The following is a 21,002-nucleotide window of genomic DNA, read 5'->3' as shown; positions in this document are numbered from 1 at the left end:
CCCCAACTGAAGGAAGTGAGTGTGTGTGGGTAGAAGGGAGGGAGGGGAGGCAAAGGGGGAGGAGGGGGGGTTGGTGCCAGAGCTGGAGGAGAGCGAGGAGAAGAGAGAGGAGAGACAAAGCACACTCCCTCTCCCTCTCCCTCTCCCTCTCCCTCTCTCTCACACACTCATTCACCTCGTGAGCGGCAGACTGGAGTGTAGCAGAGAGGAGCAGAATGGGAAGAGTTACCACACGGACGGATATACAAGCGGATAGAGGAACATAGGACTCGCACTAACACATACAACTTACACACTGACATCAAACACTTAATTTCCTGGAACACACCCACGCGTGAAACCCGCGTGGAACTCCGGCTGCCAGGCTGGACGGGACGGCGAGGACACCCACCTCTTGCACACATGCTCACACGCCCACAGAAACACACACTCTGGAGCGTACCATGGTGGTCCAGGGAGCAGTGACGCCTGGGAGAACCCGCCGGCTGATGCTTAAGCTGCCGGTGGGGACTCTAAGGAGGAACAGTGGAGAGAGGGTAAGACACCAGAAGCTCCCCTCCATTCCTCACTTTCTCCATCTCCTGTGACTCTTTCACCCTCTCTCTCTCTCTCTCTCTCTCTCTCTGGGTGACTGTGTCTTGCCGTGCTGTTGTGAGTGTGTAAGTGGGATTTAAAAAGGTTCCTGGCTAATCCAGGGGACGGTATTAGGTGCAAGGCAACTCAGGAGCAAAGCTATTAATCTGGAGTGTGGACAATACTTCTCTGTGTTTCCATCCCATCAGGTCGTGTCTGTCAATCTTTTCACAGTGCTCAGTCAGTCTCTTATATGTATTCCACTGCCGTACTCGCTTTTTCAAGGTTACAGGGAAGTCTCACTGTGGGAGAGCTGTCTCTGAGTGTTCGCCTGTCACAGTCAGCACAATTGAACTGACATGAGACATGACTTAGTTTCCTTTTATGAAGCAAAAAGCCACACACATAGCCTTGTTAAGCTCGATTTGAAGCGCAGGATCCTGTCTCTCCTGAGCTGTTCTCTCTCACATTGGGATAACTGCGTCTGCCAGACATGAGGCGCTTCAGTGTTTATGTGTTTGTGTAAATGTGGTGGGTGTGGGCTGAAGCCAGGAGATAATAGTTTCCAGCACAGCTTAGGACGTGGAATGTGTGTTGTGAGGTGAACCTTTATGTCAGTTGTAAAAGACAGGCTATGACCTGCCAGGTGACTCACCTGCTTTGCTATCTCACAATGTTGTTTACACCACGAGAAAAGCTGCATAATGTGTGTGAAGAACATACTCACAGCAAGTTTGCAGCTGTGAGCGTGTGTTTGACTCAATCGCTCTCTTTCATGTTGTAAACACATTGGTATTGAGTGAATCAGTGAGACCGGATTGTGCAGGTGATGAGCCAGCTGGACCTACGACTCATCCAAACAGCTTCCTTTTAGACCCCAACTTCCTGGATCGTACCAATGATGAATCCCAGTTCCCTTTTTGGTCATCTCATTCCTCCTGAGTCGTCACAGTGTGACTTCAGCTTCATTACCTCACTAATTTTTTCTTTGATTTGGGCTTTTAAATGCCGTGAGCTCTTGTGAAAATTGCCGGCCTCTTTGTGGTTCTCTCTTTGATTGAACATGCAGAGGATACAGTCACACAAACACAAGCACACGCATACTGTACTCATGCCGTCATAAATAACACAGTGTTTCTTCTACATATTGGATGAAGGCTGCTTTCACTTTAATAAGCCCAGATAAACATATTCCCAACCTGCTTCGACACAGAAATAACTACCGTAACCTTCACATCTCATACACAGACACACATATAAAACACAAGACTTCTTTTATAGTGAAGTAAGACTACAAGAAACCTGAGGAATTTTGAACATCATAAAGTTGTGCAGATAACACCATCCAAACTCTCTAGGTTGTGTTTCATTAAATCTTTTTTGACAGGCAAGCTGATTGATGTAACTGAATGTGGCTGCCTGTCATAATACCGCTTGATTGGAGGAAACTGAAAATTCACCCTCCTTTTCAAAGAGATAATAATTGCTACTGGTACTGATTGGATGCATTTACATGCACACACAAACACACGCAGTCACTCAGAGCACCTTAATGAATGGAGAAAAGATGATTTTCTCACACAGGGATGGAGGGAGGTCTGTCTCTCACCCTCTCTCTCTCTCTCTTTCCTGATTGCATTCCTGTTCTGTGCTTCCCTTTCTTCTTGCAGCCAGCTGTGTGCAGACAGACTGAAGGGGGGGATTACTTGCTGTGATTTGCATACACTCGCTCGCATTATTGTTACTGTGTTCCTGGAAAAACGACTGGAAAGATGGATGTGTATCAGCCTGCTGGGTACGGCTGTGAATTCATCACATTTTCAAAATGGTTATCAGACCGTACACGCAGAGAGAAAAGTGATGAAGAGATTGACAAAGATGACTGAAAAGTGAATTCCAATTATAAAATTGTCTGGCTGATTTCCCTTTAATAAAAAAAAAAGGTGCAGAGCGCTAAAGGTTTCTACCCTAGAGACTTTTTCTGTTGGGTTCAGACTGAACCTTCACATGTCCCTACTAAACCACTGAAATGCTTTCACTTTTGTACACAGCTGCAGCTTTGTCCTGCTCTGACTTGTCATGTTAGATAACTCGTAGCATTATCATCCAAACTCCGCCTTATGTAACTGTGTGCTGCAGACAGAAAACATATTGACAAAATCTGCAGCTGTAGTGGTAATGTTCTAGTTAAAAGCATTTTAACATCTAAAAGCCTGCTTTTCATATCCTTTGGCTACTCTCTCCCAATGTTTGTGGAGCCAACGTTTTTGCCCCAAAAAACCATTAGTGTAGGTTTTTTAAAAATGGATCCATCACACAGACCATCCTCTCATCTGTGCTCTGTCACTTAACTAACACAGATAAATGTTCATGCCTGTGTCAGTAGTTTATGATGGATGTGCTGCTCTATCACACTTGATTGAGTAATATCTACAGCGGGAACATAGCCATCTTTGTTAAACAGCTGTGACACATCCGAACAAAAAGTGCCTCGTTAGCCGCAGAACAAAAGAAGAAGAGTCCTCCTTTTTCTGTGAATCACTTTCTTTTCTTTACCTCATTTCTCCCCCTTCATAAAGTAGCTCAGAACTCCTATCTTCACATCAAGACTTGTCATGCTTCGTTCCCTTCTGCATACCTTTCATTACAAGAGTTTCAATGAGTCGAACTGGCAGGGCATGAAAGAAATATGTCAGCGTGGACTAAACGCAATCCAATGACTTACCTACAGTCCCAGCAAAGCCCTCAGTGTTTATAGTCTAATATGACGATAATACATTACACAGTTAGTGTTGACAGTTTAAAACAGCTTCTTTAAGAGGATGTTTACTGTTTAGATTACCTCTCTGAGCTGTCTGAATTAGGATTATACTCCGCCTTTGTTGTCCCGCTATCATGCTAAGCTGCTCAGCTCTTTCCTGTGAAATTAAGAACAAAAACAACCAACACACAAAGGGAGTGTGAAAAAAGGAGAGAGAGAGAGCTAGACGTGTGAGTGTGATTGTGTGTGTGAGGAAAACATTTCGGATTTCAGGAGGTGGAATCGCTCTCCGAGGGAAACATGTTGTTGTCAGGGGGCTCGGCAGGGGAGCAAGGGGTTTAAAGGTGGGAGGGGCGGATCACTGTCAACTGAGGAGAAGTTCACACGGGCAAACACATACAGAGTGAAGACATATTCTGAGAAAACACACATTCATGAGGGGAGAAGGAATGCAAACAGACAATAGTACGACTTTGATTTACCACAAAAGGCCCGAAAGCTAGAGTTAGCCGGGTTTGTGATGAGGCAAGAATACTAATCGATCCCTATTACCTTTACACATCTTGTCTGCACCAATCAGGGAGAAGGTCAGCGCTGGATCCAGGCACTCTGTGGGTCAGGTTGCTCTGCTTCTTTCTTATCAGACTGATCTAATTGTTTGGACATTAGAGTCATGATTCATTAAAGCAGCAGCACAGGGAACAACATGCAGATAAGTTTCCTTTTAGCAAAAAGGAGCTTTCTTTTGCATTACCTTGCTACAGTATTGATTCCTAGGGGTCTCAACTCCCCCCCCCAGACTGTAGGTGAGGAAGCTGTGGTCAGTCAGTCCAATTAAGGAGACAAAGAAGAGGGAAGAGAGAGAAAGAAAGATGTGGTTATAACTGGAGCTAAAGACTCCTGAAGGCCCCGCTTGTACCACACCCTGATTGGCATGAAAGGGGACCCCCCTTTTCTCCCCAAGGCTGCTCAGAAGGAAGAATGTTTTTCAGTGAGGGAGGCAAAAGGGGGGGAATCCACACCTCCTACCCTCTATTCCCTCCACTCAGTCTCTTTCATCACTCTCCGTTATGATTTTTTTTTTCTGTCTTTTTATACCCCGTCCAAAATCAACCCGCAGACCTACAGACACACGCACAGCTGCACACTAGTTCAAAGTAAGTCTGATCAAACAATGAGGAGATGATCGCCTATTGACTGTGAGTGAAGGCTGAAGGCAGGGAGCTGCTGATAATGTATTTTCTCTATGGAGACAGTTTGCTTGCAGGGGTAGCTATGGAGAGAGTGGACTCCTCTGTCCTCTGCCAAAACATCCCCAATGGATCAACGGATATGTGTGTGTGTGTGTGTGTGTGTGTGTGTGTGTGTGTGTGTGTGTGTGTGTGTGTGTGTGTGTGTGTGTGTGTGTGTGTGTGTGTGTGTGTGTGTGTGTGTGTGTGTGTGTGTGTGTGTGTGTGTGTGTGTGTGTGTGTGTGTGTGTGTGTGAGTCTGTTTGTGTGCCTCAATCCACTGCAGGCCTCCATGCAGAGCTCCAAATGATTTTTTCATTATCCTAGCTCTTCTTTTATTAGAAATGTCTGGGTGGAATCCTTTTTACAGAAAGAGATAGAGCAGAGAAAAGAGAAGAAAAAAGAGCAGTGTGGGTTGATGGGAAGGAGTTTGTTAAATTCCATCTGGCCCAAAAAACAGGATGTGGAGACCCCGAAATGTTCCTGAAATATCCCAGCACAATCTGTGCCCTTTGTTAGGCAGTGATAACACGACTCGATGAGAACGCAGGCACTGTCTGTGACTCACACATATGAAGGGGTTTATTCATAGTCCAGTGTGTGTGTGTGTGGCTCTGTGTATTGTATGATTTTGCCTGTGAATATGAAGAAAAGGCATAGAAAGAGAGTAAAAAAAGGAAGAATTTGTGTTAAATTTAAAGACTTTCTTGAAGATGTTGGAGCTAGTTGCAGTGTGTGTGTGCTTGTGTGTGGGTGGGCATGCAGGAGTGAAGGAGACAGAGCTGTTAGAAAGAGAGAGAGAGGTGCAGTCTCTTGTTTTCCCGTGGGTTCTGCAGCAGTAACATAGTAATCCTCATTAATATTTATCTGCCAGGCAAAGAGAGAATGATTAGCTTGAGAGTGTGCGTGTGTGTGTGCGAACACCCTTTTGTGGATGTGTGTGTAGCATATTACAGCATCTAACACATGAACTAGGTCAACTTCTATACTTAAGAGACCTAAGCGTCCTGATACTTCAAAGGTTTTGTGTCATCGTTGGGGTCTTTCATCACGCTCATGCACTGTAAATCGTATTCTCATTTTACTCCAGCAAACACAGATAAAAAAAGAAAACTGACACTCACAGCATGCACACACATTCTCTCACACACAGAAACATAAAGAAGCTTTCACCTCTCTCCTGAGCCACATTACGTTATGTTATTGATTTCCCTGCTTGCACCTCTAATACAATCACATTAAAGTGGACTGATCAGAATTGAATTTCGGACTGGGTCTGTACACGTTTGTCACTTATAATCTCGATCAAATGATGGTGGTGTGTGTGTGTGTGTGTGTGTGTGTTTGTGGGGAGGGGGGTTGACAATGAACTTGCAAGGTGGTTTAAAGCTATAATTAAAGCAGAGAAGCATGCGTTTGCTCCTCATCTACACTTTGTTTTTGGCAAACTTGTGTGCAGGAGTGCCTCAGCTGAGAATATTCTTCAGAGTTTATGGTGTCTGTGACCCATTTCCCTCCACTGCTCATCCCCTCTCTCTCTCTTTTTCTCTCTCTCTCTCTCTCTCTCTCTCTCTCTCTCTCTCTCTCTCTCTCTCTCTCTCTCTCTCTCTCTCTCTCTCTCTCTCTCTCTCTCTCTGACTTGCCTGCACTCTAGTATACCATGCCTGAGTGGAGATCAGAGAGCAGCAGGAGGAAGATTGAGAGATAGAGAGTGATATGAGGGAAAAGATGAAAGAGGAAAAGAGAGGAGGGAGAGATGGAGACGTGAGAAAGTAAGAGGGGTTTAGAGGAGATGGAGTGGAGAGAGTTTACCTCCGATTTTGCACTTTAAAGTCTGTGTCAAGACTGGGATGTCTTTGCACACACACACACACACACACACACACACACACACACACACACACACACACACACACACACACACACACACACACACACACACACACACACACACACACACACACACACAGAGAGAGAGAGAGAGAGACGTGGTTGACTTATATTTGATTGATATGAAAGAAAAAGTAATATCTCAGATTGTCTGCTCGTCATAAAAGCCCAAACAGTGTCTTCTTCTTCTTCTTCTTCTTCTTCTTCTTCTTCTTCTTCTTCTTCTTCTTCTTCTTCTTCTTCTTCTTCTTCTTCTTCTTCTTCTTCTTCTTCTTCTTCTTCTTCTTCTTCTTCTTCTTCTTCTTCTTCTCTTCTTCTTCTTCTTCTTCTTCTTCTTCTTCTTCTTCTTCTTCTTCTTCTTCTTCTTCTTCTTCTTCTTCTTCAGCTGACACTCCAGTGCCGGTTGTTTACATCACAAGGCCTGCCTGACCTTTCCCAGGATTCAGCAGGACATTGCACGCACACAGAATCATGGGAACACTGCACTGTCATACCAACGCTCCTGCCTCCCTCCCTACCACAACAAATATTTACACCCCTCATAAATTACAGTGGCTGAGAGGTAAACGTCTCCAGTCTTGTGTGTGTGTAACCCTGATTCCTTTTGGAAAATTCACACTACAGGAATGCCCCACATTCCTCATGGGTTTCTTAAGACACCACTGGGAGGGCAGCATGAGAGAGAGAGAGAGAGAGAGGAGAGAGAGAGAGAGAGAGAGAGAGAGAGAGGGAGGAGAGAGAGAGGGAGGAGAGAGAGAGGGAAGAGAGAGAGAGACAGAGGGAGGAGAGAGAGAGAGAGAGAGAGAGAGAGAGAGAGAGAGAGAGAGAGAGAGAGAGAGAGAGAGAGAGAGAGAGAGAGAGAGAGAGAGAGAGAGAGAGAGAGAGAGAGAGAGAGAGAGATGGGAAACGGGTGTCTTCGAGGAGGGATAGTGAAGCATGTGGCTTGAGAAAGTAAGGATGAGTAAGAGAGAGAAAAAGCACAGTATTTAAAACAACATCACTTATTCTTTCATGATGTTAGCTTAAAAATAAAAAACATATACTCATGTAAATGCTAACATGTGTTAATAAGAAATGTTGTTGAGTATGGCACAGACACACACATACACACACAGCCTGCTCAGCAGAACTGGAGAGACCCCTTGCATCGATAAACCCTTCCATGAATCAGAGCGTGCTCTGAGAGGACATTTAATCCACCCACAGTCAGATTGGTTTTGGTAGGCAGGCAAAGAATTACTGTAGAGCACAGAGTTATTGAATTTATTGATCATAGCTTTCTGATGAAAGTGGAAGGAACACATAGAAAAAAAAAGGATCACTTTCTACTGAAAAAACAGACAAACATGGCCGTCTTATTTCTCAATGTTTAGACTGACATACAGAAGAAATCATTTGAGACTAAGAAGATTAGTGTTGGTTTGTTGAAGCTAGAAAACTCCTAAGCCTGGGTTGTTTTCTCACAGTTATCTAAAAGAATCATGTCACTCAGAGAATACTGAGTTGTTTAAGCAGTGCTGCCAAGTCAAGAGTGTATCACTGCCTGGCAGGGATACACACACAGACTGAAGGCCTGGCACAGGTTGTATGTGGTCCTTGTGTTGCCTCCATGTAGCCATTGTTTCAAATGGTTGTGTGTGAGCAAATGTAAGATAAGCTTCATTGTGTGTTTCTGTTTCAAATAATCAAAGTTTGATTCAAACAATCATATTTACATGCTGTCACATTCTGTAAAAGAGGGAGCACATCCAGCCAGTAGAGAAAACCAGATGACTGGATATTTCTGAAGTCATAGAAAAGAATTTGATCAGGTCAGGTCAGGTTACTCCAGCCTGGGAAAACTGGCTCCCCTGAAAAAATGTCTCCTTTTTTAAAAGCATACTGGCACCAATCCAAGAGCTGCAAGAAAGTAGCTTACTCATGTTATTGGTGGAAAAGGATCAGCATTTTTTTTAAATCAGCTTGTCCGCTTGTGCATGAATGAACATTTCCGTGCACCACTGGATTATGGGTGCATTTTAAAGTGAATCCTCTTCAGAGTTCTCAAATGGTGTCTGTTTGCTGCTCCTGTCAGCAGCAGCAGCATGAGAGTGCATGTCGCTTTAAAAACAACAACTCAGACTCGGGGACTGGCTGCATTTCCTCAGTTGGAATGTTTGTGTTTGTGACGCTCAGACCAATGGACAAACGGTGCATTTCTCCACAGAGAAGAAAAGAGAGCGGAAGAGAGAGGAGGAAGGAGAGAGAAAGGGTCAGCGTGGACCTCTGGCTGTTTGGGACTGGGACAGGAGGACTAACACGGTGTGACCTTGAGGAGGCATCAGGCTGCTGAATCCCGGAGAGACTGAGAGAACAGAGAGGGAGGGAGTAAGGCGAGGAGATGAGACAGCCACAGGGATGTCTTGTCTATCTATGATTTATCTGTAGAGAGGAAAATATCAACTGTGGCTCAGTGGTACCAAGAGGACAACAGGGGCTAATTCCTGATCATTACATGGGCCTCTGTGGATCTTACCTGTAATGGCTCACCTCTGCCTAAAAGGTTTTTGAAGGCAGTACTTGTGGATAGTTCACTGATAAAGCCTCGTACTGCAACATCGTCTTGGGTGAAGTTTGTGTGAAGTTATGGAGGCAGTCTTGTTGGGTTTAGACGAGGCGGTCTGTACTCGGCAGGGTTTGCTGTGGACTCTCACCTACTCAGCCCTAAGACGTCTTCGTGTGCATGCCAGGAACCTCCCTGCACCCCTGCATCTATTGCACACACACAGGTGTGTCTCTAGGCCACTCTACCAGGTAGGCTGCATCACACATATGACATATATGCAAAAAAAAAAAAAACGTATTCATTAAAAAAGCATGTATTTGTGTGCATTTAGAGGAAATATAACTGCAACTCACTATTATCTGTCTGCAAGGCTTGAAAGTGTCGAGATAAGGCTTAGGTAGCTGTTCAAATAAAAAGATTCCAGTCTTGTGCAAAGTCTAACAACAGAAGCATGGAGGCACAGGGAGAACAGAAGAGGCATTTTAGGCCAGGTGTCCTCCAGGCTGTAGACAGGGGCCATGTCCAGGGGCCGAGCCAAACATGACTGATTTGTTTCATTAAGCATGGAGGACAGATCTAGGTTACATGTCCTTGTGGCCGAGTTCCTGCCTGTGAAGTGGAACACATAAGGTGCATGCAGAGTGTTGTCCCGCCAAGTTCATCTGTTGCATTTTAAAAACACGGCTTTGTTTCACTTTGTCGCCCCTGTGGAGAGCACTCTTTTGTGGCTGCTGTTCTCCCCAGGAAGGATGCAGGGCCTTAACAGGAAGTTGTGTTGCTAGGGTCACTATTAAGGGCCCGGTAACTGAGCTGTTAAGCCTCTGAGTGTTTGAATTGATATGTGAGAGGTGGATACTCGCATACAAAACACACAGAGAAACTGTTATAAGCTGTCTGGTTTGGTCACCGTGCCACCATCACTTTACATGTTGAGTCTAGCTCTGTGGAAACTTCTGAACACACTGAATGTGTCTGCAGCTTGATTAATGACTGATTTTCATTGCTTTATTAAAAGGCACTGTTTTTCTAGCTGTGATTCAGCAAAATAGTTGATCAGTATTCAGAATCAGAATCAGAATCAGAATCAGCTTTATTCGCCAAGTATGCTTGAACACACAAGGAATTTGACTTTGGTAAACTGTGCTCTCTTTGTACAAGGCATAAGAATAGGAATAAGAATAAGAACTACAATAAAAAATAAAATGAAAATATAATAACAATAACCTTAGCTATAAATACAAAGAAACAACAAATAGCTTGACTAATATGTACAGGCTAAAATAATATGATAAAGTGCAGTGGTGAGTTGCAGAGGTAGTTTTACATTATAAAATAGAAGTTAAATAATACAAAAAATAGAAATATGGAATTCTGCTTGAGAATTGTTGCATTGTATATCTACATGTATATTTACAGAGAGTATTTATCTGACAGGTATGACACTGTTATGGTTTAGTGTTCATCAGAGTGACAGCCTGGGGGAAGAAACTGTTCTTATGGCGGGTTGTTTTGGCGCACAGTGATCTGTAGCGCCTGCCGGAGGGGAGGAGTTTGAAGAATTGTGTCCAGGGTGTGAGGGGTCAGCGGTAATGCTCCCTGCCCGTTTCCTGGCCCGGGACCGGTACAAGTCCTGGATGGGGGGCAGGTCGACACCGATGATTTTCTCTGCAGTCCTTATAGTCCGTTGCAGTCTGTGTTTGTCTAGTTTGGTTGCAGAGCCAAACCAGACAGTGATGGAGGTACACAGAACAGACTGGATGATGGAGGTGTAGAACATGATCAGCAGCTCCTGAGGCAGGTTGAACTTCCTGAGCTGACGCAGGAAGTACATCCTCTGCTGGGCCTTTTTTCTGATTGTGTCTATGTGGGAGGTCCACCTCAGGTCCCGGGAAATAGTGGATCCCAGGAACCTGAAAGAGTCCACAGTAGACACAGTGCTGTTCAGGATGGTGAGGGGGGGGAGTGGGGGGGGGCTTCTCCTGAAGTCCACTGTCATCTCTACCGTCTTGAGCGGGTTCAGCTCCAGATGGTTCTGACTACACCAGAGGGCCAGCTGTTCCACCTCCTGTCTGTAAGCAGACTCGTCTCCGTCCTGGATGAGACCGATGACGGTGGTGTCATCTGCAAACTTCAGGAGTTTCACCGAGGGGTCTCCTGAGGTGCAGTCATTGGTGTAGAGGGAGAAGAGCAGTGGGGAGAGAACACATCCCTGTGGGGCGCCAGTGCTGATGGTCCGGGTGCTGGATTTGATGCTCCCCAGCCTCACCTGCTGTCTCCTGTCCGTCAGGAAGTTGGTGATCCACTGACAGATGGAGGCCGGCACTGTGAGCTGGGTGAGTTTCTGGTGCAGGATGTCTGGTATGATGGTATTGAACGCAGAGCTGAAGTCCACAAACAGGATCCTAGCGTAGGTCCTGGGGGAGTCCAGGTGATGCAGGATGTAGTTCAGACCCATATTGACTGCATCCTCCACCGACCTGTTTGCCCGATAGGCAAACTGCAGGGGGTCCAGCAGGGGGCCTGTGATGTCTTTCAGGTGGCTCAACACTAGTCTCTCGAAGGACTTCATGACCACAGACGTCAGGGCGACGGGCCTGTAGTCATTGAGTCCTGTGATGGTGGGTTCTTTGGGACTGGGATGATGGTGGAGCTTTTGAAGCATGAGGGCACTTCACACAGCTCCAGCGATGTGTTGAAGATCTTTGTGAAGATGGGGGCCAGCTGCTCAGCACAGACTCTCAGGCAGGAGGGGGACACGCCGTCTGGTCCTGGAGCCTTCTTGGTCTTTTGTCTCTGGAAGAGCTGGATTACCTCATCTTCACAGATCGTCAGCGCGGGTGGGGGGTCAGAGGGGGGTGGGGAGGGGCTTGTGGGGGGGCCAGGTAAATCAGAGTGTTCGGGTGTGGGGTGTGAAAACCTGCAGTAGAAGCTGTTCAGGTCGTCAGCTAGTCTTTTGTTACCTTCAGGGTGGGGGGAGGGTCTCCTGTAGCTTGTAACTTCACGCAGGCCTCTCCAAACTTCTGAGGGGTCGTTGGCAGAGAAGCTCTGTTTTAACTTCTCAGTGTAGCTCCTCTTAGCTACCTTGATCCCCCTCGTCAGTTTGTTTCTGGCCTGCTTGAACAGGTCCCGGTCCCCACTCCTGTAGGCCTCTTCTTTGGCCTGACGCAGCTTCCTCAGTTGAGGTGTGAACCAGGGCTTATTGTTGTTGTATGTGCAGAAGGTCCTGGTCTGCACACACATGTCCTCACAGAAGCTGATGTATGAAGTCACAGTGTCAGTGAGTTCATTGAGGTTTCCTGATGCAGCTTCAAAAACACTCCAATCAGTGCAATCAAAGCAGGCTTGTAACTCCTGCTTTGACTCCTCCGTCCACTTCTTCACAGTCCTAACTACAGGCTTAGCCGTTTTTAACTTCTGCCTGTAGGTCGGGATGAGATGAATCAGACAGTGATCAGATAGTCCTAAAGCTGCACGGGGGACAGAGCGATATGAGTCCTTTATTACTGTGTAGCAGTGGTCCAGAGTGTTAGACTCCCTGGTGGGACACTTAATATGTTGTCTGTATTTAGGTAGTTCGTGGGTTAAATTTGCTCTGTTAAAATCCCCGAGAATGATGAGCAGAGAGTCAGGATGTTTTTTCTCCACGTCTGTAATCTGGTCAGCCAGGTGCTGTAACGCCTCCGTTACGCAGGCCTGAGGTGGGATGTAGACGCCGACCAGAATAAAGGAGGAGAACTCCCGCGGCGAATAGAAGGGTTTGCAGTTTATGAAAAGAGTCTCCAGATTTGGACTGCATGACTTCTTCAACAAAGTGGTATCTGTACACCAACCTTCGTTTATGTAGAAACAGATTCCGCCTCCTCTCGCCTTCCCAGAGAGTTCCTTTACGCGGTCCGCTCTGTGGAGCTGAAAGTCCGGTAAGTGCAGCGAGCTGTCTGGGATGTGTTCACTGAGCCAGGTTTCAGTGAAACACAGGGCGGCGGATCTGCAAAAGTCCGAGTTTCTTGAGTTGAGGAGCAGCAGTTCATCCATCTTGTTTGCCAGGGAGCGGACATTCGCCAGGTGAATGGACGGGAGCGCACTGCGTAACCCCCGCTGTCTCAGTCTGACGAGCACGCCTGCTCGCTTGCCCCGGCGCCGGCGTCTCCGGCAAAGACCATAGAGAGCTGCGGCTCCACCAGCAAGAATCTCTGTGTAACTTAAAGGTTCAATGAAAACCGGTGTAAAAAGTTCGGCAGAGGACTGACCAATGTTAACAAGTTCTTCTCTGGTAAAAGAAACCAGAGAAGCGGAGCATAAAGATACAAGAAAAGAGAAAAACGCAACAAGTACGAGAGAGCGCAGTACCAGGGCGACCGTCCGTGGCGCCATCTCTTCACCATGTCTGGATTGGTTCACCATGTCTGGATTGGTACTTCAGGGCTTTCATGAAACCATTAGTATTCCCCAGGCGTCTCACCTGCCCTGTGTGCTGCAGCTGGCACCAGCAGGACAAACCACAACAGGCCTGTTGCTAGACACTAGAGCAATGGTAGAACAACTTTGGTACAGATATATTTCCACACCCATAATGTACTTTTTCCTGCCTTTTTTCTCCTATTCCCTTTTATTCTCAAGAGGGAAATAAGCCTTTGCTATTCCAACTTTTGCCTTCCGATGTGTTTTTCTGCAGCTCAGGAATCCTGAGGGAGAGCAACACAATCAGAGGAAACAGAATAAAAAAGCAGACCTGCCTGAGACTAACGCCTCCTTAACATCTCCACCCTTTCAGACTTCTGAAAGAGGCCACACTTTTAAACCAAGGGCTGTACAAAATCTCTCTGCATTTGCTTGGACTGGCTACCAACAATATCTCCCCCCTCGCCTGATGTGGAGGTACAGTCCACGTAGGAGCACTTATTAGTGGTGGGAGTTACAAAAGCAAAGAATGAGGGGTCAGTGAGTCAAGCTGCAGGATGGGGATATCCCCAGCTTACTGCACTGTCTCTATGCCAGGCTTCCTGTATTACTGTTAATGAGACACCCAGACTCACAACAGAGGGAAAAGAAGAAAGAGAGTGGGAACCTAACTGTGTCTATACATATTTTATCAACCAGTTTTCACTTTCACCGCTCCTTAAAGTCAAAATACATTCCTACTCCAGTGCTCTGACCTAAACCTGTTCCCTTGTGTCTCTTAGCCCTCCCTGACACTCTATTTTGCCTTTTTTCCCCTGCTTAAATTATTTCTTCATCTCTTTTTTAACTCTCTCTGCTCCTCTTTTTCCTATCACTAGAGAAGACAACAGTCCTACTCACCCAATCAGGACACCAGCGGGGTGTTTTACTGCACTCCAGTGTGTAACACATATGTCAAAGTGATAATTTTACACTTTGCATGTTGCGTGAGGCAGAGCGCTGTGTGATTGAGCTGTGTGTTGCAGTAACCAGCAGAGTGCAACATTTGCGATATGTTGTTTGCACACACAGATGTGATCTTATTGCTCCTGTGAGAGAGTGCAGCTGCGTGTTCACACTTTTATACATCAGGCAGAGTAATATTGACTCAACAGCCTGCAGTCACACATTTTCCTCTGGTGGTATGACCCTTAAATAGGGTGAGTACAGAAAGGCGTGTGAGGGCAGCGCTCTGCTGTGCTATGTTAGGTGGTGGCTCAGGGTGTTTGTTGCACGGTGTCATTTCTCATGGTGCTTTTAAATCTTCATTGAATTTGTCAGTCTACATGACACCTCCCATTTTCTTACCTGCCTTCCTTCAAACCAAAGCCCTTTTCACACATGCACTGCTTGTGTGTTGCTGAGCATGTTCACCCTCACCTTAATGTGGTCTTTTTCTTGCCAGTCATGCAGTAAAATAGAACCCTCGAAGTCAGGGTGAGCCAATACATGATGGCAGAAAGTAGCAGTAAAATTCCCAAGTGAGTAAATTGAATGATGATGTCATCGGAGCTTTGCTGCTTTATACTCTTGACTCCTTCCATCAGTTACCCATATATTGTTTTTCACAACTCTGTTTCTCTTACGGTCTTTACAGATGTAGTGATATCAACTATTAAGGCTCACACTTAACTATCAATGCTTCCTTTACTTGTTTTAATGGTTATGTACATCCTATCAATTCATAAAATTGTGCATCGTTTATGTTTGGATGGATATTAAACAATGCATTCACAAGAGGGCGCTCAAACAAACCAGTTTTGTACAGGCCTCCACTTTTTCTCTCACTGCAGCCCAACTCAAACTCAGTTACTGTCTGATCTCCACCAAGCTGCTCTGTTGTTGTTGTCCGCCCTCCTTCCAAAATTTTCATCTTTGTTGTTTTTAACTGGTCAGCTGGAACTGATGGCTCCAATGTTCAACCCCGGCCTCATGATTGACGGTCATACTGAAACGTTTAGGATGTATTCATAAGCTTCCAGAAAATTTGTAGAAACACAAATGACATGATTGTAGGATTGCAGAGTACAGACAAAATGCTCTTTCCATATCCATACACGTATCAGACATAGAGCGTAAATTAGCCTTTTTAGGAGTCCATGCACGACTGTAGATTTCATGTTTGGGTGCAAGGGACACAAAAATTGATGCACACCTGTGCGAGCAAGGCAATTTTGGATATCACTGGCCAAGTGTACCCCCATACAGATATGGCTTTCATACAGCAGTTGTAAGGGCTCGTCTGTTATATTTTAGAGTTTTTTGCCTTTATTCATAGAAGATGTACAGTAGTTAGAGCAGGAAACCATGAGTGAGAGTGGGGAGTGACATGCAGGACAGTGGCTGTAGGTTGGAATCAAATCAAGAATACATAGCCTCCTTTCATGGGGTATGCCCTAGTGAAAATGTCTCACCTGTAATAGCTGTCCTTCACCTCACAAGTCTTGCAGGCCATTGTTTTGTTCTGCAGAATGTGAAGTGACATGTTATTAAGCTGAACTCGTCATCAGTGTGTTCAACATCCTTGTAGGATGATTTCAAACATGGCAAGATAAACACCCAAAGTTTATTTCCTGTTATAGTGTTTGCTAACAACAGACAGGAAGTTGGCTCTCCTGAATGTCTATTCAATTTAAATCTGAGTTGTTTCCTAGCAACACAGTTCTACTGAGAAGTTGTGTACATATTTAAAAGCCTGCATTATGTCCCCTTTATCATACATATTCATTAAACCTTGCTGTTCTATTGGTTTTTAGACTATGCAGCATAATGTAGGATAAAAAATCCGGCCTTCTGGTTCTGTTTTCTGTAAGAATAACACAGCTCTGTCACCACTCCCTTTTCTTTGATGATTTACTGCCCATTAATTTATAAAGCAGAGACACAGCATCACAACCCTAAAATATCCAAGGCACACAATCCTCCCTCTGTCTAGGAGCTGGTTCATGTGTGTCTGTTCAGTCCTTCCTTTTTGTCTCTGAAAAGTCATGGGCACTGAGTTATTCTGTGGTATTTTCATGCAGGTGGATTCCTGAGAAGAGCAGTCAACTGTGACTTCGATTGGATCCCCTGAAAGAAGACACTGATTGTATTCATTTCTCTGTGACTTATATTCAATTCATCTTCCAATTGTTGCCATGTTCCTCTGAAGCAGATGTCAGTTGATAGACGTATGACAGGCAGGCACATATCCAGAAAAGGAAATCTGTGTATCCTTGCTATTTCCCAGGATTATTCCTTTTTCCCCTTTTTTTCCAGCCAAGAAATTACTGGACAGAGGTTGAAGTTGAACTTGTGACTTCCTACTGAAGAATTTTGATCGCTTTCCATGTCTGGCAGCCATCTTTGTCCTGAATGCCAAAGTCAGAATCTGTCTGTGAGAAAATCTTTTCCCAGAACCAGAAATATGCTCAGTGACGGAGGGGAGAAGAACCAGAACAGACATTATCTTAAGTTTTACCAGGGCTTTGTTTATTTTGTCTTAATTTTCTAATTCTCTGCGACTGGCTGGAGGCATGTTTGTGTTTGATACCCTTACAATGACACTCACACATACACAAACACGGCTCTGTAGATTCTGTTGGTGGTTGGAGCCGTTTACAGTGTCTCCCTGGGGATAAGGTCTTATTTGCATAGTTCATCTGGAAAACATTTCCACTTCTCCATTCCCAGGTTTATCAAGTACACAGCGTGTGAGTGTAATAGTGCGTGTAAAAAGAGCACATGCAAGAGAGGGGCTTAGCTTCTTGATGTCTGAACTCCATAAAAAAAGAAATAGCTCAATCATGGGAAACAATTTTCTCCATTCATCAATCATAAATGAGGATCTAAATTTTATCTTCCTTTCATTTGATGTTGAAATAAATGTGACAAATCTGAAAAGTCTCTTGGTGTTGTTTCATGTAAAACATGTAAAGCCTGACAACCCCCCTGTCCTCGTGTTGTTAAGTTACTGTACACCATAAGCTTCTTTTCTCGTGCCAAGATCTAATGTCTGTGGTAATGTGAGAGTGATAGGATGGAAGCTCATGATTAATTACATGAGTTTGCATGCTTGCAGACTCGCTATCTCACACGTAGCACACATTCATCCCAAAGGACTAATCTGATTCTGGGATTTAAGGCAAGTCATTGATTAAAAACAAGATGGTAATTCTCACACACCATTCTTATGTGTGTACTATCTCGGGGCAGCCTCTCGCACTTTTGTATTTCTATGGTAACATGAAAATGTTTAATGCTTTTATAAACTTAATTTAAGGATTCAGTGACAAACTTTCTGTTTGTGATGATTTAGGTCACCCCTTTGGACAAAAAGGGCTTTCAGATTTTGTCCCCTGCTTGTGTAATTGGTGTTTCATGATAAAAAAAAACAGTGAACTGTGACAGTCAATGAGATTTTTTGCCATGGAACATGATTTTAAAAAAAAGGTTGAATCTACACAGTGTAGTGTAACCCTTGTCTGACACATACCTCCTGCCAGTGGTTTCAGATGTTGAAAATAACTACATATAAATAGTCACTCCTTGCTTTTTAGGTCATAAAAACGCATTAGTATTAATGCCACTCTGTATCATAGCCAGCCAAAATCTCCCAACAGGAGCTTTAATATAAGCATCATATCAGTACATTGGTTCAGTAGTAAGCACTGCTGTCATACAGCAAGGTGGTCCTGACTTTGATCCTTCCTAATAAGATTTTTCCAGATATCAGTTACCATGTTGGAGACTTTTTAGATGTTATACCTGATACACACAGAGTTTTGGATGTCTTGTTGGTTGTTGGTCAAACGGGCTGCTTGATAAATAAGGGTGGTATCTCTCCTAATCCTCCAAGTGTGTTTGAGTCACAACTGTAGCCAAGCAGTCATGATATGAGGTTTTTGGAGGTTGTCTTTGGTTTAACTGTGGCATTAGTGAAGGGGATATAGGGGTTTATAATGTTTTAAATTCAGAGGTTACAGCCCTGGTATAGAATGGTAATCCCTCTGGATTACTGGGGGAATCTGGTGAATATCTGAGGAAATCCCTCTCAGTGACTCTCAGATCCTCTGTTTGTATGGATATTATAGCCTCTAACTGTGTGTCCACGTGTGTTTACAGAATAGAGGTTTACAGTTGCACATGTGTTACCTTCGGAGACAAGAGAGGAAATGTCATGATTTCAAAAAGAAAAAAGTTTTAAAACATTAACCTCCCTTCTGTATTTTTAATCTGGCATTGTGAGCAGACTCAAAGCTCATGTTTGTGTCAATTTTGGCACCCCCTGTGGACCCTCCTCCACCTCTTATTCATTTCTTTGCTGAGTTTGTCTTGTTGTAAGTTGTGTTTTATGGCAAAAAGCTCCTTTTGTTGTCTTTTAAAATCTCAATTTATCACTTATTGTGACTATTTGCTGTGGAAAATGTTCCACAATCCTTTGGGGAAGCATGCTCAACCACTTTACTTTGTTAAATAAGTCATACCAGTCCTCATTTTGTGATACATGCATAAAACTGCAGGGTCATAAATATTTATCACACTTACTTAGCACTGGAAATGTCATAAATCGGTCTCTCTCAGGTATTTACAGTTGTAGGTTAAATAATGTATGAATAAATTGGGCATAAACTAAACTGCAGATCTCATGTGTGCATGCACACACATGAGCAGGTGTTGTGCGTCTGTGCATTTGTGTGAATTGATAGGTTTGCAAGGGCCATACCACAAAAAGTAACACAGTTCTCATGTGTAGTTGTTTCACATGATTGATCAGGTGTTTTTTATTTATTCAGCAAAAGCTTTCCACCTTCTTCCTTCAGATTTTGGCTCTCCCTGAGGCAAAATGGCCAAATGGGAGACATTCAATACCATTACAATGACGGGATTCCCTTTGGACAAGAGGAAAACACACACACACACACACACACACACACACACACACACACACACACACACACACACACACACACACACACACACACACACACACTAGGCACACATGTACTTGCCAAAGGGCTCTCCCTGCAGACAAGCTGGGTCATTTTTCATTACCCTGGCTCAAAGGAATCAAGTGTGTAGTAATAGAGCACAGTCACATTGAGCCAAAGCTATGGAGGGATAAATCCTGGCTGTCGAGCAGGACGGTGACAGAGGAGGGACATATAGCTTTTTCCCCCTTCCTTTATTTGACATTTGAATACGACAGACTAGAGGATGGGAATTTCTGCCACTGCATCATGCTCATATGCTCCTCTCTTATCTCTCCAGTGCTTCTGCTTTCTTCATTATGTTCCCTCTGTTTGCCTGCCTGCCTCATCTACAGCTCATTCCCACTTCCTGCCTGTCTGTTTTACCCTTTTTAAACTCTTCCTCTGTGAATCTGTATCCTAGCTGTCTGTACAGTGCAAGCGTGTGTTGTTGCTCTTCTGTACACCTGTCCCTATGCAGTTCTCTTACGTCACCTGAGCCAGTACAGCCTGAGGTAGAGCTGGGCAGAGTTAGATGGAGAGGGGGGGTTGATGAAGTGGAAAAAGGGGTAGAGGTGCGGGAGATATGCCTTTGAAAAACTGTGAGTGCATGTCTGATTTTCACAGCAAAGTGATTCCCTTGTCGATGGCATCCAAGGATCAATATACCATTGTTAGCTGGATCGTAGCACTTTGTGTGGGGAACATTTATTGCATTACTTTTTTTCACCTTAAGTTCATACTCCCTTGGGTCCTACCTCTGGCTGCTACAGCGTGTTAGCATTGTCTCTCAGTGTCTCCTCCTCTAAGTGCCCTACATTTCTGGCAGAGAGCATTGCGGAGACAGCTACATCTCCCTGAGAGTTGTCATGACAACTTTTGTTTGCGTCTTAGGCTGGAGAGCAAGGGGGAGTGAGGTTGGTCAAACATTTATGTGTGTCTGTGTGTGTGTGTGTCTGTATGCTTGACAGTGCAGGTTGTGTTCATGCCACTCAGCTGGAGAAGTGAGTGCCTTTAAAACTTAAGAGTTATTATGTGGATGGAAGCTCACAGAGCTCCTGTAAAGCCGGTGCCTTGAATGATGTCGCTCCGTGGCCTGTAGAGTCTTTGGGGGTCCTAAGGGACACACACACACATGCACACACACACACACACACACACACACACACACACACACACACACACACACACACACACACACACACACACACACACACACACGCACAAAGCAAGGGCAAAATTAACAAAAAGAACTGAGAGGATTTAGCCGCTCTTTACCCCTAAAAAAAGCTTTTCTCCTCTCCACTGCTGTTCTGGTCGTAGAGTACATGTTTCATAGGCTGGTAGAATACATTAGGACTTTAACACACACACACACACACACACACACACACACACACACACACACACACACACACACACACACAGACGATTTTCCAGCCAGGACTGTTTAATATTCAGCATGCTAAATGGTTGGAGTGTTTGGTATTCTATCCAGTCACAGGACACTTGATAGAGGCCACTGGAGTTCAACTACTCAACACTGCCCTTGAGTTACGCCATGAGCTGTGCATGTGTGTGTGTGAATATTTCTGTGTGTTTATTTGTTTATGAAAGAC

The 21,002-nt window shown here is 44.6% G+C and overlaps 1 protein-coding gene across 8 annotated transcripts in view; it reads left to right on the top strand.

Moving 5' to 3' along the window:
- The window catches only part of frmd4a (FERM domain containing 4A), a 99,892-nt gene that overhangs the window by 31,114 nt on the left and 47,776 nt on the right, over positions 1-21,002 (top strand). Inside the window, exon 1 of one of the 8 annotated variants that reach the window (XM_034685533.1) lies at positions 110-536. The exons of 3 other annotated variants lie outside the window; for them this stretch is intronic. In XM_034685533.1, coding sequence (XP_034541424.1) covers positions 444-536 — 93 coding nt within the window. In that variant the 5' untranslated portion in view covers positions 110-443. Of the gene's footprint in view, positions 1-109; positions 537-8,608; positions 9,247-21,002 lie in introns of those variants that run through there. 4 more of the 8 variants (XM_034685532.1, XM_034685531.1, XM_034685530.1 and 1 more) reach the window with 4 other exon arrangements.

This window comes from Notolabrus celidotus, chromosome 6, assembly GCF_009762535.1.
Source record: "Notolabrus celidotus isolate fNotCel1 chromosome 6, fNotCel1.pri, whole genome shotgun sequence".
NCBI classification, from domain to species: Eukaryota; Metazoa; Chordata; class Actinopteri; order Labriformes; family Labridae; genus Notolabrus; species Notolabrus celidotus.
This window is presented reverse-complemented; position numbering and strand designations above follow the sequence as displayed.